The following is a 23,989-nucleotide window of genomic DNA, read 5'->3' as shown; positions in this document are numbered from 1 at the left end:
AAAAAGGAGGTATATTGAAAGATGTTGCAAATGTAAAATCTACAAGAGATATTAATTACAGAGGTGAAATCCACAAGAGAGGCTGCAGGGATGAAATCCACAAGGGAGGTTGCAGGGGTGAAATCCACAAGAGGCTGCAGGGGTGAAATCCATAAGAGAGGTTGCAGAAGTGAAATCCACAAGAGAGGCTGCAGAGGTGAATTCCAAAAGAAGCTGCAAGGGTGAAATCCATAAAAGAGGGCTGCAGGGGTGAAATCCACAAGAGAAGCTGCAGGGTTGAAATAAACAGGCCTTGGCCAAGAGCTTAGGAAGCCTTAGTGAGGAATCCAGATTGTGAGTCTGGGGGCTTGGGATGCTGGTGCCCTCTACAGTAACAAGAGAGCAGGAGAGATGAAATGTGGAGCTTTTCAGGGAAAAGATAGTAAGTTCTGTTTTGGACATAATACATTTAAGATGCCTACTGAATCTCCAATTCAAGAGGTCTGAAAGGCAGCTGGAGGTCAGTAGAGAGGTTGAGGCAGGATAGTTAGATTTGAAAAAGAGATGATAATTAAATCCATGAAAGGATTTATGAATAAGAGGTTCATAACTGATTTCTCTCTATAGACATTCAACTTTAAATACATAACAATCACCTTTATAGCTCTTAGCACACAACAGGTACTCAATCAGCAATGGCTAAATTGAATTTAAATTAATTGAAATAAGAGGCAGGGTGGTATATCTGCGAGCCAGCCCCAGCCTTGAAGCCAGGGTTCAAGTGCTATCTCTGACACGCGCCGTGGCATATGTCACATAGAAGATGCTGCACTGCATTTTCAGAGGGAGATCTGGGAATTCTTTAGACCAGTGAAATGCCAGATCTGGTCCTTATCCTGAGAAGAGATAAATATCCTTGAACTTTGAAAGAAATTAGGCTATTCTCTGACATATAACAATTGTCCTTGTTTAGAATTTGAGATTAGAAAAGATCTGGTAATGGTATAAATATGTGTACATATATTGGATTTAACATATACTTTAACATATTAACGTGTATGGGACTACCTGCCATCTAGGAGAGGGGGTGGGGGGAAGGAGGGGAAAAGTTGAAACAGAAGGTTTTGCAAGGGTCAATGTTTATGCATATATTTTCTAAATAATAATAATAATAATAATAAAATGATCTGGGGGGGGGCAGCTAGGTGGTGCAGTGGATAGAACACCAGGACCTGAGTTCAAATCTGACCTCGGACACTTAATGCTTCCTAGCTGCCCTGAGCAAGTCACTTAACCCCAATTGCCAAAGGGGAAAAAAAAGGAAAGATCTGGGTCCAAATCTTTATTACTTGTGTGACTTTAACTTCCATGTGCTTCAGTTTGTTCATCTGTAAAATGGGAGGAAGTAGATTATACAGTGCCTCCAGTCCCAGAATCTGAGAAATTAGGGATCTGACAGTTAGAAACTAGGAGCCTCAGTTTACCTTTTGCAACATCTTCCCATTGCTCTTATTTCAATTCTCTGGAGAAGATATCTCATCCCTCTCCCAAAGGACAGCTCTTAAAATACTTAGACTTTAACAATTAAGGCAACGAGCACTTATTATACACCAAGTACTGCGCTATGCTACGGGCGGTACAGAGAAAGGCAAAAGGAAAGTCCCTGATCCCAAAGAGCAGGGAATCTTCATGAGGGGGAGGTAATGGGAGGGTTGTATACAAAGAAGCTATAAACAGGAAAAGCAGGAGGTCAGCTCTGCCACCGACTGCTAAGTCTTTGCTTCTTCAAGCCTGGTCCCTTCCCCTTCTCCTCTCAGGACCGGACTCAAGACAAGGGTCCTGTTCTAAGGACCCCCTCCAGCTCCAAAGCTCCCACCCTGTCTGTGTGCTCAATCAAACAGGATGACCCCGGACATCTCTGGCATTCATAAGGGACCTTTGGCTGAAGAGAACTGGAGGAGGTGACCCTGGATCCACATCACTGGATCCCAGCTCTCCAATTGGGAGGACATCTCATTTTACTCTTCATTTTACAGATGAAGAAACTGAGGCGGGTGAAGATGCCCAAATCATGCTAATCCAACTTCTGAGCCAGATGACTAAATAGGGAGCATTTGTTGGCACTTGATTTATGAAATCCCTCCTCTGACACACTGTGAGTGTGACAACGGGCAGAGTCAAATCCCTGAGCCTCAGTTTTCTTATCTGTAAAATGGGGAGAAATAATGCCTGTGGTTCCTCCCAACCCCCCAACTTTAGCAATTTTCTCCGATTAGTCTGCCGCGCTCAAAATATTCTCCTTGCCCATCTCTGCCTCCTGTCTTCCCCAGCTTCCTTCCACAGGAGAGTACCTTCCTTCTGTTTATTGTTCCCTAGTTATCCTGTCTGGAGCTAGTTTGTATACAGCTGTTTGCATGGGGCCTCCCCGTACACAGCCGGGACTGCCTCTCTTTGTATCCTCCAGTGCCCGGCAACTAGTAGGCACTTAATAAATGATTATTAACTTACTGTGTTCTAAGGGTCAAATGACATAATCTATTTCTACCCTGGCTGCGCTGCAAGCTCAGCTGCACTCCTCCCCTCTGCAACAGATTTGTCCCGGTCTTTCTGAATGTTAATGACTTTCCTTGGAAGTAATCTTCAAATTATCACTTGTATATGGACGTGTGGAGTATATGTGTATGTACATATATATATATATATACACACCTATGTGTACATGTATGTATATTGGTATATGCATAAATAATATTTTATTTGTACAGTTATTTTTAAGTTGTTTTCTACCTTTCTCCCCAATTAGATTATGACCTTTTTGAAAACAGAGACTTGAGTTTTGCCCTTTTTTATACTTCGAGTACTTGACTTAGTAGCTGGTACACAGTAAGTGCTTAATTAATGCTTATTGACTAAAATATTTTTTTAACAACTGGTTTTCAATGTAATTGAATTTTTTTGTAATCATTTTGTTTTCTGCATTTGCAATCAGGATTCTGAGGAGGAGTCCAGAGGCTCCACAAAAGTGCCAGAGGGTCTCATGACCCCCCCCACACACATACACACAATGTAAAAACCCTTGGTCTTGAGTTTATAGACCTAAAGGTGCCATAAAAGCATGCGCTATTAGTCCTCATTATTAGCCACTTTATAATGTACAGAACTTTCCCCCAAAGAGAGATAAATAGTGTAAGTATTGCCCCACTTTATATTTGTGCAAAACCCTTTTGAATTTAATATATCATCTCTTTTACATCTCACAATGTTCTCCATCTCCTGTTTTATCAAAATGTTCCCCTTCTTCATGGATCTGAGAGGTCAGCTTTTCCTTTCTCACTTATTATTTCATCCTTTATGTCGAAATCATACACCCATTTTGATTCTGTCTTGGTGTAAGGTGTCAGATGCTGGTCTCTGCCCTATTTCGGCCATGTTGCTTTCCAGTTTTCCCAGCAATTTTGGACAGAGAGTGAGTTCTTGCCCCCCAAACTTGGCTCTTTGGGTTTGTCAAACACTCAGTTACTATGATCATTACCGGCTGTGTCTTGTGTACTTAATCTATCTCCCTGGTCTAACATGCTATTTCTTAGCCAGTCTTAGGTAGCTTTGATGATTGCTGCTTTATAGGGCAGTTTGACCCCATTTCATACTAACCCAACTTCTGAGACAGATGACCAAATATGGAGCATCTATTGGCACTTGATTCTGGGTATCTACGCAATCCCACCTCTGACACATTGCGAGGGGGACAATGGGCAGAGTCAAATCCGTAACATCATAAATTTAGAACTAGAAAAGACCTTCAAGTCTCCTATTTTACAGATGGGGAAAATGAGAAGTGGGATCCCTGGGTGGGTGTCCAAGGGCTTTACTATTTATTACCCACATGACATTAGGCAAAAGTCACTTAAAGAGACCTGGGATCTGTGGAGTGAGGTGCAATAGGAGGAGGGCTCTGGGCCTAGAGTCAAGAAGAAATGAATTTGAATGTGGTCTCAGGCACTTACTAGCTATGTAACCCTGGGCAAGTCACTTCCCCCAGTCTACCTCAGTTTCCTCATTTGTAAAGTGGGGATAATAATAGCACTGACTTCTCAAAGTTGTGAGATCAAATAAGGTTATACTTATATTGTTTTTAAAAAAAGACTTAGCACAGTACCTGGCACATAGTAAGTGCCATATAACTGCTTATTCTCTTCTCTCCTTCCTTTCCCCTTCCTCAGGTCTCAGTTTCCCCATCTGTAAAATATGGGGTTTTAAGGTCCTATCTAGTTCTAAATTTCTGATGCTGTGGAAAGATAAATTGCCTCGGGGGACAAAGGTAGCAGGTGCCAGAGCCTTCAGACTCCAAGACCACTCTGTGCTCTCCGGCCTGCCATCCTGTGACTGTACCACCAGAGATACCCTCCTCTATTTGCGGAGCTGCCCGATCTCCCTGAGAGCGTGCACTCCCCATTCTGCCAGGTTCCCACAATTCCCAGCAAAGCCCCTGGGGGTAGAGCTAAGGGCTCCTGGCCACATTTGGGGATGTATCATTCAGCCAGCGAGTGTCAAGTGTTTGAGACATTCACCGAGAAGATCCGGGTCCTCGGCCCTGTCTGTTCTCACCTGGCCTGGGGAGGGGCTTTGGATCAAGAGTGGCTCCAGGCAAGGTCTATCAACGCAAGCAGTAAATGTAACGATTTTATTAGGCTGTAAGAAAAGGCTGGCTTTTTATTAGAAGTCCGTCTGCTTCCTACTTACCTCCGATCTGGAGAGAAGGTTCCCAACTCCGGGCCAGGCGCTGCGAGGTCTTCCTTCCCCACCTTGGCATATCATGGAAAAACAGGTGTGAAAAGCCATTCTTAGCAACCAGCTGCAAGCTTTCTTTAGTCCCCATGTCTTATCAAGAGGCCTCTTGGGGCAGGAGATGATACTGAACTCCCAATCAGGAAGATCTCATTGGAAATCCTGCCTTAGACACTTAGTAACTTGGCAACTCTGGCCAGATCACGTTCCTTCTCTCTGCCTCAGTTTCCCCATCTGTAGAATGAAGATAACCAGAGTACTTACTTTCTGGGGTCATTTATTAGACTCAAGATATTATTTATAAAGTGTTTTAGAAACTGCTATTGTTTATTCCCATTACTCTGAATTATCTCAAAGAGTCATATAAATGCTCTCATTTTATTTTTATTTTTGACAGCAACATGTTAAAGGCCATGCTTTCTAATATTTCTAAGGGTGAAGATGGGTTCACCTTATCTACTGAGCAGCCTCATTTGTAGTCTTTTGACAGATCACTTTTCTTCCCTTTGCCTCAGTTTCCCTATGTGAAGAATGAAGATAATCAGAGCGCTTATTTTCTGAGGTTTGTGGTCAGACTCAAGTAAAGTACTTTGGAGACTGTTTTTGTTTATTATCATTACTCTGAATTATCATGATCAACAGTCTCAGAGTCAGATAAATGCCATCTTTTTTTACTTAAAAAGCAACACGTTTATAGGCCATGTTTTCTAATGTTTCTAAGATGGATCACTCATCTCCTCAGCAGCCTCACTAGTAGTCTTAACAAGCAGTCTTTGTGGAAACAAAACCTTTTCCCAAAAGTGTCTTTCGGGTACTCTGTGCTCCCACCAAACTGGACTGGTTCCCCCTTACTTAGACTCCCCCCTGTCCCTGGTCCCTCATCTTCCATCCCATTTCTCTTGCTTTTGTCTAACCCCCAGATTGCTGCCTCCCTTCTCTCCCTGCCCCCTCACACCCACCCTCTGCCGGGAATCTCCTCTGGTACACCCGGGAGAATCCTTGTCATCTTTGGAGGTGATTCAGGTGTCATGAAAACACAAAGCCTCCCCCAGCCTCCCCCTCAGGCTTTCTCCCTCCTGACTTTTCCGCAGCAATCCGACTTTGTGGCTGTGCTCTATGGAGCTCCTTGCAGGCCGGGACTGTTTCTGTGTATACCCCAAACTTTGGGCACTTGACCAATTTGCCCAAGTAGCCTCCCATCATTTTGCTTGGGGCGTTTTCTCTCAGGTTCCTATATGAGAACTAGCAAACATAGCCACATAACAAAGTGCTCGGGCTAGCTAAGTGGCGCAGTGGATAGCTTCCTGGAGTCAGGAAGCCACAACTGCAAGAGTTCAAATCTGGCTTCAGACACTTAACTAGCTGTGTGAACCTGGGTAAGTCACTTCACCCTGTTTGCCTCAGTTTCCTCAAATGTAAAATGAGCTGGAGAAGGAAATACCAAATCCCTCTAATATTTCTGCCAAGAAAACCCCAAATGGGGTCACAGAATTAGACAAGACTCAAAAACAACAACTACAACATCAAAGTGCTTGAGTCTTTTTCCAAGAGATAAAGGGGGATTATAGGAAGGGTGAACATGTTTTTTGGTCAGAGTTTGAGATAGCTCCTGTCTGTCTTTGTACTAGGCAGGTTAAGGACCGGTCGATTGCTTGAGTTCAGTAGTTCTGAGCTGCAGTAGGGTTTAAGCCCATCGGATATGGCCACAATTTGGCATTAACATGATAAGTCAAAGGGAAGAACTGGCTCAGGTCAGAAACGGAGCAGATCAGAGCTTCTGGGCAGATCAATATTGGGATCGGACCATCAATAGCCATTGCATTTCCAGCTTAGGCATGATAAGGAGACCCAGAGTATAATAATTGATGATAATAATAATAATAGGCAACTATCTCAAAGTTGGTGGAGTCTTTCCATATTATTTGAATAACTTTATTTGGAAAAAGCACTTGGCACAGTTGCTGGCACATAAGAGGTGCTAAATGCTGGTTTTCTCTTCCTTTTCCTTCCAAATTGGGAAAGAACCCAACACTGCTAAGAGAAGGGAAGAAACAGTCACATGTGGTGTCTGGAATTCACTCAACAAACACTTACTGGGGATGGTAGCTTGCTAGAGTGGACAGAGAACCATCTGGAGTCCAGAAGACACCGGGGGTCAAACTTAGACTGGTGCACACTGGTTGGGTGACTCTGGACAAACGAGTTAAGCCTTTCGGTGGCAATCCTAAGATTTTCTGATAAACTCCAAATGAATTGCCCAGTGAGTCCCCATAGGGGAGATCCCCACATCAAGAAAGTCACTAGATTAAAAAGGTGTGGTATTAAATGCTGGGCTACAGATTTACCAGGGAAACCATTCTTGCCTTCAGTGAGCTTACATTTTACAGGGGGATAGCAAATGGTTCCAGGTGATGGAAGAAAGGAACAAAAGGGAGCTCAAAGAACTGTGGGAAAACTGGAGTGAGGAGGGCTCACTGACAATTGGGAGGGACAGGGAAGCTTCACGGGGGAGGTGCCTTGTAGAATTCTGGGAGAAGGGGTTGGGGGCTAAATTTTTCCTTTGTTAAAAAGTTACAGAAAAAATTTACTTCTTTGATGTTTCTGCACTTTGAGGGTTCCTCCTGGGGTCCAAGCTTCTTTCCCTTATATTCAATTGATTGCCAAAACTTGCAATATCTGTCATAAAGGCCCTCTTTCTTCACAGCCCCTCCCCTGCACAGACCCAGATCATCTCCTCTGCCTGGATCATGGCAACAATGTCTGCTGGGTCATTTGGGGAGGAGGGGGGCAGGGGTCTGCTTGCCTGAAGTCTCTCCTCCCTCCAGTTTACCCTCCCCACTGACGTGATTTTCCTAAAGGACAGGTCTGACCACTTCCCTACTCAAAAAACCCTAGTGGTTCCTAACGCCTGCAGGGCCAAGTGCAAAATGCTCTGTTTGGTATTCATTCCCTAATCCCCCCCCCCATTTTTCCCATCTTCCTCAGTCTTTTTACAGACTGCCCTCTCCCATATTCCCCCCCCTCCCCCCCCCTCCCCATCTCTGATCAAGTGACCTGGCTTCCCGGCTGTTCCTCCAATGAGAGAGTTTCTGCTTCCAGCAGTTTCTGTGGCTGCCTCCCCCCTCCCCCCATTTCTGCTTCCCTGTTTGCTCTGGTCCCAACTACCATCCCACATTCTATGGGAAGCTTTTCTGGTCTCCCTTAATGCTAATGAAGGCTAATGAAGGCATTTAATGCTCCAGCTTTCCCTCTGCTGCTGATTCCCACTTTCTCCCGTCTACAGCTTTTAAAAAATGTCATGATTTGCCTGTTGCCTCCCCCATGGGTCCCCCTGAGCGCTGCCTTTTTTCCAATCCCCGTTACTTAGCACGGTGCCTGGCAGAAAGTGGGGGCTAAGAAATATGGAGTAATTGGCTGATGCTTCTTTTCCTTAGGAGATTTATGGGATCCCGCTCCCAGCCAGTCCTCCAAATCCAAGGGAATCTGCCCTCCCTTTCCCTCCCCCCTCCACATCCCCATCCCTTCCTCCCCAGTGAAACTGTCGTTTAGTTTTTGGAAGCAGATCTGTGCTTTCCCTGACCAGGGGAACTCCCGGTGGGAGAACTCCGTCTCCCCCAGTGGCTCGAGGCCCCGGGCAGGGACCCGAGGGGCCCAGGGTCACCCCGCCGGTTTGTGTCAGAGGGACTTAAACGCGGGGCTGCCTGTCTCTGAGGGAGGCCTGTTCTCTGGCCATCCTGGTGCGCTGCTTCTCTTAAGGTAGCCCCCTTAAGGTAGCCCGCGCGCCCACCTGCCTCCGGGAGAGGCCACGGAGCGCTGCAGCAAGCGCTTTCGGCTCCCGAAAGCACTTTGGAGGCTGCAGGTGCCGTCCGGACTCCCAGGACCAGGCTGCTCGCTGTTGTTATTGCCGCGCCGCCGCCAGGGCGCTCGCTCAGAGGCGTTTTCGGGGAGTCGGGACCGAGCTGGTTTTTCTGAGGGACTGAGGTGTAAACGGAGCTGGGGCGGGGGCGGGGGCTGCGGCCCGGAGGGGCTCGGCTACTCACCAGCTGCCCGTACGCGGGGGCAGGCGGGACTTAGTTTCCTTCTCTGAAAAGTAGAGTGCGGAAGCGGATGAACTCCGGAGGAGTGTTTGTGCCCCGGCCGCCCGCGTCGGAGCCGGCTTTCCCAGAGCGCCGTGCGGGCCGCTGCCTCCGGCTCGGCCCGGTCGGGACCGCCGGCCGGAGGGGTAGGAGGGAGCCGAGCCACCCCTGCATTGCAGGGGCCCGCGAGATCCGCTCAGATCCCAATCGCCAGAGGGAGAGGGGGGCTCGCTCCCGCCCGCCCGCCCTCCCCGCTCCCTCCCTCCCTCCCTCCCTCCCCGAGATCCTGCCTCGGGCCCCGAGCCAGGTCTCTTTTCAGGGCTCCCCTGGCAAATGCAGCGAAGTCCCACGCTGTCGAGAAAAACCACACGAGTCCACGGGCGATTCCATGCAAGGGGAGCTTTATTAAGTCACACTTATTCGGGAATCACTGGCACATGCCTCCGAAGCTGCTGAGCGACACACGGACACACAGACACACGGACACACACACGGACGCGGGGAACTTTATTTCTGAACATCTAGCCCCTCTTTGGTAAGCGAGTCTCACCCCCTCCACCCCCGTAGCTACCGTCGAGCGAGCGCAGCCGCCTGGATTCTGGTGTGGTCTTCGGACTTGAGAGCCAATTTCGCCAGGTGAATGGGGAAGATGGGGCGCCGAAGGGGTCTCTGCAGCCTAGGCGAGTTAGGGGATGTCGAGCAAACAATCGCCGACGCTTAAAACCAATGGGGCTCGTGGCTTTATCAAGGCGGGGGGGGGGGGGCTATGACATTATTCAAAACACGTCCCGGACTTTGGAGTCAAATTTGCGGGGTTTGGGGGCGAATTTTTCTTCAAAGTTCAGAATGCTTCGACACAGTCAATGCCGGAGGTCGTGGGGATTTTCCCGAATTTCTTTTTGGTCAGTCGAGTCACGGATCCCTCCCCCTCGAATAAAACGTTTAAGGTCTGGGTGACATTTTGGGATTTCTTTCCCCCCCACCCCCAGAGGACATGAGTTCGTACCCATTTGTGGTGGTGGCGGCGGTGGCGGCGGTGGCGGCGGCGGTTTCAGAGCGCGAACCACGAGCTGAGATTCCTCATCGACCAAATCGCGAATGCTGGGGTGACACTTTCCGACAGGGAGGAGCGGTCCGGGCCCCTACGACAGACACCATGCAAGGAAAGCGAGGGGCCCTGCTGGGTGCCCCCCCCGGGCTCACATGAGACAGCACTTGCCTCGCAGGCGGGCGGCGCGGGTGGGCGCCTTGGCTTTCTTGCCGTCCACCTGTAGACACACGGGCCTCCTCTTCTCCAGGTTGAGCAGCTCCTCGAAGAGCTCCTGCACGTTGGAGTTGTTCTTGGCCGAGGTCTCCATGAAGGAGCAGTTCCACTTGTTGGCCAGGGCCTCCCCCTCGCTGGCCTGCAGCTCCCGCTGGTCCTCGTCGGTCTTGTTGCCCACCAGCATGATGGGCACCTTCTGCACGTCGCCTTTGATCTGGCGGATCTGCTCGTAGATGGGCAGCAGGTCTTCCAGGGACTGCTTGCTGGTGACGGAGTAGACCAAGATGAAGGCGTGCCCCTTGGAGATGGACAGCCTCTGCATGGCCGGGAACTGGTGACTACCTGTTGTGTCGGTGATCTGGAGGGTGCAGACGCTCTTCTCGCAGCAGATGACTTGGCGGTAGGTGTCCTCGATGGTGGGCACGTAGGTGTCCCGGAAAGTGCCCCGCACGAACCTCAGCACCAGCGAACTCTTGCCGACTCCGGCGGCCCCGAACACCACCACCCGGTAGTCGTTGCTCTGCTCCGGCATCTCGGAAGCTCGGCTGGGAGCTGGAGGGAGGGAGTGAGAACAGCTGCCGCCGCCGCCGCCGCTACCCTGCTGCTGTGCGCTGAGCAGGCGAGCCCGGAGTGAGAGAGAGGATGCTGGCTGCAATCTCCACTCGGGGGTGGGGCACGGCGGGGAGGGGGGCAGCTTTGCCCACTCAGCTTCGGTGTTTACCTGGCCAGTGGGGAAGCGACGAGACGGGCGGGGAGGAGGAGACGAACGGAGAGAGGCAATCGCTCACTCAAACTTGTCCTATCATCTGCCCCTGACGGAGCCCCCCCTCCCACCAGCGAGTTCTGAGCCCCCTCCCCCCGGAAAAAAGCCAAAACGGCATAAACAGGCATCTTAAAGGGATGGCGGGTTTAGGAGGGGGGGGAACTGGCTCATGGATGTCATTTAGGACCTGCCCCCTCCCCTCTCCCCAGCTTTGCCAATCTCCCATCCCCAATAGCCGTTGTAGCTGTGGACCCTGGGGTGTGGGGAAGAGGGGGCCGGTGGGGAGGGGGGGGGGCTGGGAGCCCGGATCATGGAGGAAGAGAGGGCTAGATCCGGAGGCAGAGGATTCAGACCTCGGCTCTTCCACTGGCTGTGTGACCTTGGGCAAAGGGTTTATCCTCCCTGAAACTCAGTTTCCTGATCACGACGTGGGGCTTTGGGACTGGATGACTTAGGAGTTCCCTGCAGCTTGAGATCATTGATCTAATATCAATCCCTCAGACGCGGCTTAGTGTATACCCCCCCCCCAATCTCCGGGCAGGCTGGCCAGTCACCTTCCCCTCCCTCCAGCCACCCAGCTCCACATCATCTGAGGGGCAAGATGGAAGCACTCAGCTCCACATCAGCTGAGGGGCAAGATGGAAGCACCCAGCCCACATCAGCTGAGGGGCAAGATGGAAGATTTGCAGGGAGAGATTTCCCTTTCTTTCCCTCCCTCCCTCCCTCCCTCCTCCCCCTGCTTCCTAAGCTCCTGCCAGACAAGGCTTCCACCATTTTCTCTTGCAGATCCCACTCCCCCCCCCCACAGTCTCTACAGATGAACTCCACATTTCTAAGGCCCAGGCCCCCCACCGCAACCCCAGACAATCAACAAGCATTTAGTGGGCGATCTCTCTGGGTCAGACATGTTACTAAGCACTGGGAACATAAATATCAAATGCAAAGTTCCTTCCTTAGAAGTGTGCATTGTCTTCAGGAGGGAGGGTGGTGAGATTAAGCAACACCTCTGCCTCTCCTGATCTGGGCAATCCCGAAGCCCTCAGATCCTGAGTCTCAGACTTCCACAGTCCTGAGATTCCCAGGTCCAGGGAGCAGAGTGGTCCCTATGGTTCCTGCATCATATTGTACTTAGAAAGCAAAATCAGTGAGCTAGTCAAACGGTGGAAGGTAGTAAACAAGGATGTATTTATTCAGCATCCTGTGGCAAGCTGATGATGCAGAGACAGGCAAGTGCATGATCTCTGCCTTCAAGAAGCTTCCATTCCACTGGAGAAGAAAGCACAGACTGCTGAGCTACCCCACAGCCTGCGGGCCATCTCAGCCTCACAGCCTGGCAGAGAATAGACAGCGCCAGACTAAAAGGCATAATTGGGAAATAGTTAACAAAATCAACACAGAGCAAACAATATAAATAATCTCGCAATCTGGAGACTGAGGGGATCTCTATGTAACTATGAATGCTCCTGAACATCCCTGATGGCAAACCCAAAGCACCTAGGAGACAGTTTCAGAGGAGATGGAAAGCAATCTGCAAAAAAGCAGAAGAGGAGGGAAACAGAAAGCTTTCTTAGAGCAGCTGAGCTTCAGAATCTTGAAGGAAGCCAAGGAAAGCAAGAGGTGAGGGACTGAGAGAAGGCAGGACTAAAGGCAGCACCGGAGCTCAGAGACCTGAATTCAAGTTATGCCAATGACACGGGCTGGCTATGTGACCCTAGACAAGGCATTTAACTTCCCAACCTCAGTTTCCTTGTCAGCAATAGGGAGTTTTGAAGAAACATCCAAACTCCGAGATTGTTTTGAGAACCAAATGAGATCATGTACAGAAAGTACTTTGTAAAAATGAAAGTTAAGTGCTTGCATTTGTAATACTAGCACTCAGCACAGTGCCTAGCACATAGTCGGCTCAAGAAGCATTTATTAAGCACTTACTATATGCCAAGCACTGTATTAGGTGCCAAGAATATGAATATAAGGAAAAAGAAAGACAGGTCTTGCCCTCAGAAAGTTTACCTTCCAGTGGGGGAAGGTAACACCCAAAAGAAAGGTTATAAGGGGAGGAGGGAGCAAGATTCACCGGGGGAATGGTGGGAAAAGTCTCCTGAATCAGGAGTAAAGTTTGGAAAGGAACGAACACTGTCTGGCTCAAACATTCTTCTTAAAATGGACTTTCTGGGAAGAGGGACCAGAGGAGGGACCAGGGGCAGATAGGAAGAGGGAGAAAGGAGCAAAAGCATTTTATTATATGGGACCTACTTTGGGGTAGGGCCTACAGAAAGGCAAAGGGGACGGCGTTGGAGGGGTTCACCGCGCCTCCGGGAGACAACAAAGGCAGGCTGTAAGTTCTAAACCTGAACAGGATAAAAATCAGAGAAGAAAAAGTGGAGGAAGGTTGGGGAAGGAGGGTTCCGGGATCAAGGGGGGAAAGCGCAGGAGAAAGAGGAGATGAAGGGAGGGGGAGGATGAAACGCCATGGAGGAGGTAAAAGCGAGAGGGAGAGTAGGGGAGCAAAAGAGGGTAGCCAGGAGGAGGGAAGGGGAAGCTGGAGGAGGGAGGGGAGGGAGGAGGGTGAAGGAAGGGAGCCGAGGAGGGAGGAAAGGAGGGAGGGGAGGCGGCCGGGGGGCGGGATAGGGAAGGGGAGGAGGAGTGGAAGGGGGCGAAGGAGGGGAGCTATGAGTGGGGCAGGGGGGGGCGCGGAGGGGGGGGGCGGGAGGGGCGGGGGGGGGGGGGGGAGGTGGGTTGGGGAAGGCGGGCAGGGGCGGGGGGGAGGTGGGGAGGCGTCCAGGTGAGTTGGGATGCAATCGGGGGGCAAGGAAGAAATTCCCATCATTCGGTTGGTGCAAGGGAGACGGGGTAGGAGTGAGAGGGAAGGGGGGGCAAGTGCCCGGCAGGGCGGGCTGGAGGGAGGGGCGCGGGCATTCGCCAGCTCCGTGGGGTTTTCCAACGGCGGGGAGCCCAGGGACCGGAGCCCTTGCCCGCCCTCCAGTGCTAGGGCTTCCTGCCGGCCCGGAACCCGGCGGCGTGGGCGCCGGTGCCGATGCCATTGTAATTCGGGGGCGTTAAGCGAAGGGGCCCCGCCCGCCCTATCCGAATAAGCTAGGGCTCCAAATTACACTCCGCTAGAGCAATTTGCGTGGAAGGTTATGCCGGTTTAAACGGAGGCAGCAGCTCGACAGTTGTTACAGGTTGCGCAGCCCAAGTAGAAGTTAATGGGAGGGTTTAGAGCTCCCTCCTTTGGGGAGCGAGAAAGCACTCCCTGTTACAGCACGCCTCCTTCCTTGAGAAGCGGAAAAGGGACCCCTCCTCCTCCTTTGGGGGGAAGAAAAGCACTCCCTCCCCGTCCACCCCTCCCTCCCTCCTGGGAGCAAGAACCAGGACCCCCCCCTTCCTGAAGGGAAGAACCAAACCCCCCTCACCTCCAGGGCGGCCAGGCCCCCCCAATCTCTCCTGGAAGGGCGAAAGAGACCCCCAACTCCTGGGAGGTGAGAACAGAGACCCCCCAACCCTGGGAGGCGAAGGCCAGAGACCTCCAATCTCCTGGGAGGGAGAACCAGAGACCCCCCAATCTCCTGGGGAGGGCGAACAGAGACCCCCCCACCCTCCTGGGAGGCGAACCAGAATTCCCCCCCATCTCTGGGAGGGGCAGCGGATTCCCCTCCCCCACCCCTGGGAGGGCTGAAGACCCCCTCCCCAACTCCTGGGAGGGCAAACCAAGACCCCCAATCTCCTGGGAAAGGGCGGAACCAGAACCCCAACTCCTGGGAGGGCGAAACCAGAGACCCCCCTCCCCCCAATCTCCTGGGGAGGGGCGAGAACCAGAGACCCCCCTCCCCCCAATCTCCTGGGGAGGGGCGAGAACCAGAGACCCCTCCCCAATCTCCTGGGGAGGGGCGAGAACCAGAGACCCCCCTCCCCCCAATCTCCTGGGGAGGGGCGAGAACCAGAGACCCCCCTCCCCCCAATCTCCTGGGGAGGGGCGAGAACCAGAGACCCCCCCCTCTTTTCCAGGCCTGGGCCAGGCCGCCCTTCGCTGAGCAGGGGTCGCCGGGGCCGCTTCCTCATTCTGCGCCCGCGGGATCAGAGGGAAGGGGCCGCTGGGCATTGATGAGGCACCGGACCATGCCCGGCGCCGGCGACCCTCGGGAGCAGCCCTGCCCTCATGGGGTGGGGGGTTACATTCCCAGCGCAGCCAGGGGTCCGGGCTCCAGAAGCAGCGCAAGCCTCAGTCTCCGCGCTTCTGGTCACCAGCCACCGTTCTAGGCCTCAGCCCCCGCAGCCCTGGGGCTGCAAACCCAGCATTTAAGGGGCCTCTCTGTCTTTGGCTTTGTGGGGGGCCTGGGCCCAGGAGGGAGTCAAACGGTAAGGCTGGGCTCCTCTTGCATAAGGATGGAACTGAAATCCGGAAAAGCTGGGCCAGCTCTGGGCCCTTCCAAGTCCCCAGGGATCCCTTCCTTACAACCAGCGGCGTCCTTCCAGATGTGTGGCTCTGTCTGATATTGTGGGCCATTCTCTCCTCCAGGATAGCTGGGATCCCACTTCCCTCTCCTTCCTCTCCCTCTTCCTCCTCCTCTGGCTATCCCTTCCCTTCCTGGCTCAGCATCTTTTCCTGCCCATTATCTGTAGGTGTTTGCAGAGCAAGAGCCCCTTTCTCTTCTCTCCCAGCACGATCTTATTCAGGGAATACACCAGTTCCTGGGAGTTTCATTATAGCTTCTAAATGTATTCCTGGTCAAATGGATTCATTCATATGTACTTAAATTGCTCTTCTCAACCCCATTCTCACATCACCAACTGCCTGAAGACGCATCTTAGATTGGCCACCCTGCAAACATCTCCAACTCGAGCTGTGCAAAAGACAACTTATTATATATATATTTTTTCTCGACTCTCTTCTTCTGAACTCTCCTGTTCCTGTCCAGGACACCGCCGTACTTTTGATCATCTGAGTTCACAATCTTTTACCCTCTTTTATCCTTTTCTTCCTCTTCTTCCTCCCTCCCCATTTCCAGGATGTTGTTCAATCTTGTCATTTCGACAACCTCTCTAGCACTTGTATCCCCCTCTGTAGCCAGAACCCGCATAAAAGCTTCATCCCCACTGACTAGGACTATTATAGTAGCTTCCAATTGGTCTCGCTGCCTTCAATCTCCCCCAATCCAAACCTTCCAAAGTGGTTTTCCTACAATGCAGGCAGGTCTGACCCGGTCACTCCCCTACACTATTAACTTTAGTGATTCTCAAAGACTTCTGGGAGCCAACAGAGACTCACTTGTTGGAAGTATTTATACCTGTCCTCTTCCTACCTTCCCATTATTATGGTACCCTACTTTCCTCCTCCTTCCCAATTGGACAATCTCTTCATTCTGGACTATTCTTCATACACAGGACTTCATTCCCTCCATGAGCTTTTGCATTGACAATGAATGCCCTCCTCATTTCTGTCTCTAGGAACCTTGGTCTTCAAGGCTAACTCAAGTATCATCTAAATGAAGGCTGCTGCTGGTATATTCCCCCCCCCCCCAATAATTTGTCCTTTGTTTTTATATACTCATATAAGAATACAGCTTATAGAATCACGATTCCATGAGACCATCTTTTCCCTCCCTCCTTTCACAGGGGAGGAAGGTTGAGGACCAGAGGGCCGCTTGGAACGCCCATCCCTTGCCTCCAGATGCCCTGTTCTGTGCAGGATGCTCGCCACACCTCCGCATGGAAGCGCCACCATCTATGCAGCGGCCCAGAGAAGTGAATCCTCGGAGGCTGTTCAAGCTAGGCTTCTCCACTAGAGCCAACCACTTTCCTGATGGTGTCATTTCCACCAGGGTCATGCTGGTAATTGTTGACAACTGACTCTCCAAAAAGTGCTCCATACTTATATGTTTAATCTTCATTAGCCACACTTTCTCCATCATCTTAAAAGTTTAAGCCAGCAAAACAACAACTCAAGCCCTGCTTTTGAGGTGAGAAGGCCCGCACCACCTGCCTCCAAGCTGGCTGCAGCACACCTGGTTTTACTTCCTCCACCTTATTTCTTCCATCCCCTTCTTTTTATACACAGAGCTACCGCCCTCACTGGCATCAATCAGCCTTTTTATTTAAGCACCTACTAAGTGTCAGGTGCTATGCTAACAGTCTTGTTATCTCTTTTCTGGACTATTTCTATCACCTCCTAATTGTTCTCCTTGAGGCCAGTCTTTCCCCTTCCCAATTTATCTTTAATGTGACTGACTGCTGGAGACTACTCAAGAAACTTCAATGCTTCCACTGCCTCTAGGAAAAAATACAAACTTTTTAGCTTGATGTCCAAAGACTTCTGGTTCTAGGCCATCTTTCCAGCTTTAATTTGCATGATTCTCCATCCTAAACTCCATGTTCCAGCCAAGCTGACTCGTGGTTTCCTGGACTCCCATGCTAGCTCCTGCCAGAAACCTTTGTGGAATGGACTTTCTACTCACTTCTATATACTCTGTGGATGTGTACACTTAGCTACTGCTGTCCTTCACGTCTGCCTCTTGGGCTCTCCGAGTTCCTGAGGAGAGGGACTGTTTTATTTTTGTCTGTTTTCCTTGTTCCTAGCAGTGTCTGACCCATGGTAGGTACTACACCCTTGCACTTGCTTGATTGACTATCTCCTCTGCACCCTTCCTTCTCTGCATTTCCAGTGCTCAGCCCAGTGCCTGAAACTTAGGGTAGCCAATAAAAGCTCACTGACAGATTCGAATCCCGAGCCCCTTCAAGGGTCAGTTAAATTACCATTGCTTTCTTGAGGTTTGTGGTGTTTCCCTAGTTGTTAGTGCTCCACTGACTTCCCTACCAACCACCACCACCACCACCAAATGACGCCATATTGACTTGTCAGTTTTGTGGTAAACTTTCTTGGTAAAATGCAAAATTCTTGAGGGCAGGTTTCATTTCTGTGTGTGTGTGTGTGTGTGTGTGTGTGTGTGGCCAGGCATAAAATAGGTACTTAATAAATATTCACCAAATTAGAATTGTTTGATTTGATATTTTCTTTAAATATTCTGGCTGCCTCTGCCCCTTCCTCTCTCCTCTCTCTCTCTCTCTCTCTCTCTCTCCATCTCTGTTTCTTGTCTTTTTCTCCATTTCTGTCTGTCTCTTGTCTCTCTCTCCATCTCTGTCTGTCTGTCTCTGTCTTTCTCTGTCTCTATCTCTCCTCTCTCCCTCACTCTCAGCTCTTCAGCTCCAAGAGGCTTAATTTTCATCTCCATGTCAATGGCTCCCGGGTCTTTCCATCCAACTCAGCTCTCTCCTGAGCATCATGTCCTGATGACTATCTGAAATCCATCATGGCCAAAACGAAGCTCCTTACCTTTTCCTCCAAGTCTCTCTCCTTCTTCTGCCTGTCTGGCCTTCCCTGAGGGTTCCCCCAGCTTCCCCTCTTCCTAAGAGTCGTCTTGAGCTCCCTCTTGCCACCAGGCCCTTCTATTCTAAGCCTGGGTCAGTGGCCGTGCTTCCGAAGCCTCGCTGCAAGGTGCCTCCTGCTCAGGGCCGCCTCTTGTCGCCTTTCATCCAGACCTCTGCAGTAGCCTTTTCGTTGGCCTCCCATCCTCCAGCCTCCCCTCTCCAAACCATCCTCCCCACAGCTGCCAGAATCAGACTTGGGTCTGACCGAGTCATTTCCACACTCCCAAAGCTCCTGAGCCTCATTGTTTCCTGTAGAATCAAACACAAACGCCTCCATTTGACATTTAAAGACTTTCCCAATATGCTTCTGCCTCCCCTTCAGACTCCCTCCTCCCGTCACATATAGCTCAGTCCCGATTTAGTGAGAACAATGAATCTCCCAAAGTGGAAGCACGGCTTCGAATTCACACTATTTGAAGTTATAATTATGCAAACTCTGGCCATTGATTTCAGCCCAGTGGGAATATGCTGTGGCAAAATAAAATGGAGAGAGTTGGGGAAGCCGGTGTTCAAATCCAGCCTCAGACACCTCCTGGGTGATCCTGGCCAAGGCACATGACCCCTCTTTATCTTGGAGCCAGGTGGGTCCCTGAGTGGACAGAGCCTGGGTCTGGACTAGGAAACAAGTTCAAATCCAGTCTCTGACTCTGGGCACATCAATTAACCTTTGTCTGCCTCAGTTTCTTCATCTGTAAAATGGGGACAATAATAGTGCCTACCTCCAGGGATTATTGAATGAATCAAATGAGAGAAGTGCTGTGGAAATCTTCAAGCGCTCCCATTATTATTGTTCTGCTCATTTCTACTACCTTGCAGGCAGTTTCCCTTTCTGTTTCCCTCCCCTTTCCTAGAATGCTTTGCTTTCTTAACTGCCTCTTAGATTCCCTGGTGGGCTCAAAACGCATCCCCAATACTCCCAGGAAACCTTCTCCCAACCCTGGGCCTCCCCTCCAAAATGACTTTCTATTTGATTGGTAGACAAAGGTTCGGAGACAGAGACACAGAATTGGGAGGCATCAGGAGCCATCGGGCACAAGCATCTGATTTTATAGAGATGAAAGAGCCCCAGGAGGGTGAAGTGAGCTGCAGCATTTGAACCCAGGTCCTGTGGGCTTCTCAACGAGCCATCATTCATGAGGCAGCCCCAGCTAGAGAACTAGTCCCTGCAGCAGGAAGACCTGCATTTAAGCTCTGCCTCCAACGCCCACTGGCTGAATCACCTTGGATAAGTGTCTGTGTCCTAAGCCACTGCCCAAGACTCTAAGTTGAACTGTCCCGGGCTGGCAGTTTTCTCATTGTGAGTTCCCAGGTCTCCTCCCAAATCCGTTCCATCGACTCCGATGTGCAAATACTGTCTCCCCTTGTCCTTGGGGGTCAGGCCTGGTTTTGTCTCTAGAAGGATACCTGCCAGGTGGCATGCAGTAGGAATTTAATAAATGTTTACTGCTTGATAGTAGCTGTGTTCTAATAGTTGAATGACTGTCCCATAAAGAAGGAATCAACCTATTCAGTTTAGCCTTGAAGGCTGGACCAGGAATGTCTGAAAAACCTTCCTGACAGAGCCAATGGGCAGCGGGATGGGCCGCCTCCGGCAGTACCAAGTTTCCCATCTTCCCCAGGAGTCTGTGAGCTCCTTGAACGTAGTGACTGTCCCTTTGTCTTATTTGCACCCCTGTCTCTTAGCCTGGTGCCTGACAAACAGTAGGAGCTTAATAAATACTTACTCACTTGACTGGATGACCGCTGTTGGGTAGATGGTAGAGCAGATCTCTGCAGTGGCCTGGTTGAACTAGATTGCCCCAGGGTTCCTTCCACCTCTGAGCTTCTGTCTCCAGGCCAGAAGCTAGAGTCAAAATCTGGACTTGGATGGGACTGGAAGGCTCCCTCCCCTCCTTCCCATCCGGGACCTCAGGCAAACCAATTCAGCTCCATTTCCTCAAGTGTTAAGGGAGGACCATAATACTAAGTCCTCAGTCAGATGGGAGGAGGGTGAATGCAAGGATGCTCTTTAAAATCCAAGCCCCTCAAATTAGTGATTTTCTGTATTCCTGGGACCTGTTGTCCAGTCTTCCCAGCAGATCCCAGTGACAACAAGAGCAACTTTACGTCTCCCCTACACCCAGTCACGTATCAAAGGCCACATTTATTGTCGGCACAGCTGGAATGGGCAGGGGGCGGCAGGAAGACTATTTAAAGACAGCGTGCCTGGTAGTGTATCGGGATGTGCCGAGAAGCGGGTCAGCCCCAGCCCGGCCCAGAACAGGCTCCCCGGAAGGCCCACCCAGACACCCTTTTCTGGGGCAGAGACCTGGGGAACCCAAGTTAAGCCAACACTGAGCAGGGGAAAGGGGGAGCCTGAGAAGCACACACCCAAAACTGAGCTGCAGCCCTGCCTCCAATCTACTCGCTAGCGTTTCAGGAAGGAGGGCTGCAAGGGGCTTCCGAGATTACTTAGCCCAGCCTCTGGGGTGAGGAGCGCTAAAAGGAGTCCATCTGCATCTGAGAAGCTCTTCCTTCTCACTTTCCAGGGGGGGAAAGGGCAGAAAAGATTCCCCCATCTTCAGAAGCATCTATGCTCCCCAGGAAACAAAGCCCCAAATGCAGAGCTATCTATTTACTTACTTCCTAGGTTCAAATTCAAATCCTCAATGTGTCTGACCACTCCCCCCCAAAACCTATATTCCCTTCATCCCAGGAAAGCCTGGCGATAACAGCCCGATGGGCCAAGAAAGGCCTTTGCAGCTGCCCCGGGGGCTCTCACCCAGTAGTCTGGGAGTGCCGGTAGTCCGGGTGGCCGTTTGGAGGGTCTTGAATGGGGAGGACACAGGGCTAGTCAAGAGTTGCTGAGGCTGGAGCTGAGATGCTGCTGAGGCTGGAGCCGAGGGTGCTGCTGAGGATGCTATTGAGGATGCTGCTGAGGCTGGAGCCGAGGATGCTGTTGAGGATGCTGCTGAGGCTGGAGCCGAGGGTGCTGCTGAGGCTGGAGCCGAGGGTGCTGCTGAGGCTGGAGCCGAGGGTGCTGCTGAGGCTGGAGCCGAGGGTGCTGCTGAGGCTGGAGCCGAGGGTGCTGCTGAGGCTGGAGCCGAGGGTGCTGCTGAGGCTGGAGCCGAGGGTGCTGCTGAGGCTGGAGCCGAGGGTGCTGCTGAGGCTGGAGCCGAGGGTGCTGCTGAGGCTGGAGCCGAGGGTGCTGCTGAGGCTGGAGCCGAGGGTGCTGCTGAGGCTGGAGCCGAGGGTGCTGCTGAGGCTGGAGCCGAGGGTGCTGCTGAGGCTGGAGCCGAGGGTGCTGCTGAGGATGCTATTGAGGATGCTGCTGAGGCTGGAGCCGAGGATGCTGCTGAGGCTGGAGCCGAGGATGCTGCTGAGGCTGGAGCCGAGGATGCTGCTGAGGATGCACCTGAGGCTGGAGCTGAGGATGGTACTGAGGATGCTGCCGAAGCAGATGTTTAGGCAGATGCTGAGGCTGATGCTAAATATTCTCCAGTCTCCTCTCCTCTCTTTTCTTCTCCTCTCCTCTGCTCTCCTCCTTTCATCTTCTACTCTCTCTTGGCAAAGCAGAACAAACTGGAGTCTCCCTATTTTTCATTCAGGTTTCCACCGGTTGGAACGGTCCCATTCATGGAGAGTGGTAAAGGGACAGCCAGCCAGCTAGCTGTGGGGATTCTCTGTGGCAGAGAAAAACAAACCCACCCCCGCCAGCCAGCCAGCCAGGGTGCCCACGCAACCCCCGTGGGCGGCCGGGCACCACAGCGAGCGAGCAGGACTCCTGGAGCTCTCTGGGACAGACACATAAACACAATGCCAGCAAAATCTCCCGAGAGAGCCCAGCCAACTCCTCCGGATCCCAGGTCCCCGCCTCTAGCTCCCCAGCACCCATGCCCTGGCAGCAGAGCTGCCTCTGCCCTCTTTTTCCCCTATAGGATTCAGACAAACACCAAACCCTGCCACCTATCCACCACTGGCACACAAGCCAGGAGTTTCCCTTCTCCCAGTTTGAGAGCCTGTTGCTATAAAAAGCCTAAAGCTAAGATGGAGCTATTATTACTGTCAGGCTCAGAATCCTGGAGCTTAAATGGAAGGAAGGTCCTATGTTTCCTCCTCTTCCCCTTTTTTAGGCAGGGAGGCCAGGTGCCCATCCATGTATGTGCAGGAGGGAGGGAGGAAAGGAAGGGAATCTGGAATCTAGAGCAGGGAAGAAACTTGAGCTCCATCCAGTCCTCCCTCCCTTCATTTTACTGATGGAGAAACTGAGGTGTGAAAAGGCTACCTGGCTTTCCCAAAGAAACACAGGTAGAAAATAAGGTGGGAATTCAAACCTGGACAGTCAACTGATCTCCCAGTGCACCTAATGGAGGTAGAAGGGAGTGGGCTCAAAGGCAGTGCTCTTTAACATGAAAACTGCTTCCAACGCCCCCCACCCCCAGTCACCCACATCCACATGCAGTTTGTCATCCACGGGAGGAGACAGACTTTGCGCCCTCCAGCATCTGCCCTGGATGCATCTGGATGCCCCATTTTCTCACATGCTGTCCTTCCCACTAGAATATAAACTTCTTGAGGGCAGGGGCTGTTTTTTGCCTTTGTGTCCTTCCCCGGTGCTCAGCATAGTTCCAAGCCCGTAGGAAGAGCTTAATAAACGCTTGCTGAGCAATGACCAATCACAATTCCGGAGGAATCATGATGCCATGGGAGGCCCACAGCCAGATGGAGGCAATGATCCCTCCCAATTCCAGAGTCCCCATGACGGCAAGTGCGACCCAAGTCCTGAGAGAGAGAGAAGAAGATGGACTCTGGGCTGAATGACACACACATCTGGGGATGAGCTTAACAAGGCATAGTTAAAAAGGGTTTTGCTTCTTTTTTTCCCTTGGGGGATGGGATGGGAGGGGAAGGAGCTAGACCCGGATGACCTGTTGCTAGAGGTGCAGGATTAGGTTTTATAACTAATAGATACATATATATATATAAATATATAATTTTTTCTTTAGTGTTCTCCTGCCCACTCACCAAGCTTCACTTTTAGCCCAAAACTAGGGTCACTTCTGTGCAAAGACCTCACAAATTTCTATCCAAGCTTGGGGTATAAGGGGAAAGGGCTAGATTTGAAGTAGAAAGTCTGGACTTCAAATCCTGATCCTGCCACCATGTTAAGATTGCGTCTGGGTCTGGTCGCCCTGCCCGGCTCTCCTTGCTTCTTGTCGGCAGTGTAAGCTTGTAAGTCACCAGTATAAACAGCAGGAAGGAGGCTCGCAAAGGGAATCTAGAAGGCTTATACCAACTTTCCCAAAGACCAAGGGGTGTCATTTATAAACTATATTATCTAGTAGCCAAAAGGTCACATCCTGGTAACATTCTGAATCAGTGGAATCCAAGGACGCTTTGTGGGTGCTATGATACACCGATCTCAGACAAGATCCCAAAGACCAGCAGATTGCCAAAGGATGCTGGGAATTTTGAAATGACAAGTTCAAGTTAACTTTAAAGCTTTATTGACAACTTTGAGATGATGTGGATATATTAATGAACTAACCCAGGTGTTACAGATAAGAATGTCTGTTCCCTACCACCCCAGCCCTATAAAAGTGGGACCCTGAACTCTTGTCCCTCCCAGCCCTGCTGAGTGCTGCTAACTCTAATTCATGTCTCCCCCCTACCCTGTTCTTCCCCAGGCTGCCTACCTAACTTTTTCATCCCATCTCCTGG

General features: G+C 51.0%; 1 protein-coding gene and 1 long non-coding RNA gene across 2 annotated transcripts; one reads left to right on the top strand and one right to left on the bottom strand.

Moving 5' to 3' along the window:
• Positions 1 to 9,586: 9,586 nt before the first annotated feature.
• DIRAS3 (DIRAS family GTPase 3) lies at positions 9,587 to 11,574 on the bottom strand. The gene has a single exon (XM_031968903.1). It carries the CDS (start codon positions 10,634 to 10,636, stop codon positions 10,040 to 10,042), a length of 597 nt encoding a protein of 198 aa, XP_031824763.1. The 5' UTR covers positions 10,637 to 11,574; the 3' UTR covers positions 9,587 to 10,039.
• A 3,082-nt stretch (positions 11,575 to 14,656) lies between these two features.
• Positions 14,657 to 19,876, top strand: LOC116423725. The gene is made up of 3 exons (XR_004234232.1): positions 14,657 to 16,366; positions 16,481 to 16,824; positions 19,268 to 19,876. It is a non-coding gene; the product is annotated as an uncharacterized LOC116423725 (long non-coding RNA).
• Positions 19,877 to 23,989: the final 4,113 nt, after the last annotated feature.

Source organism: Sarcophilus harrisii, chromosome 4, assembly GCF_902635505.1.
Source record: "Sarcophilus harrisii chromosome 4, mSarHar1.11, whole genome shotgun sequence".
Taxonomy (NCBI): Eukaryota; Metazoa; Chordata; class Mammalia; order Dasyuromorphia; family Dasyuridae; genus Sarcophilus; species Sarcophilus harrisii.
The sequence above is the reverse complement of the archived record's forward strand: the minus strand, read 5'-3'. Positions and strand labels throughout refer to the sequence as shown.

Coding starts and splice junctions, on each gene's coding strand:
- DIRAS3 (XM_031968903.1), bottom strand. CDS start 10,636: ATGCCGGAGCAGAGCAACGACTACCGGGTGGTGGTGTTCGGGGCCGCC.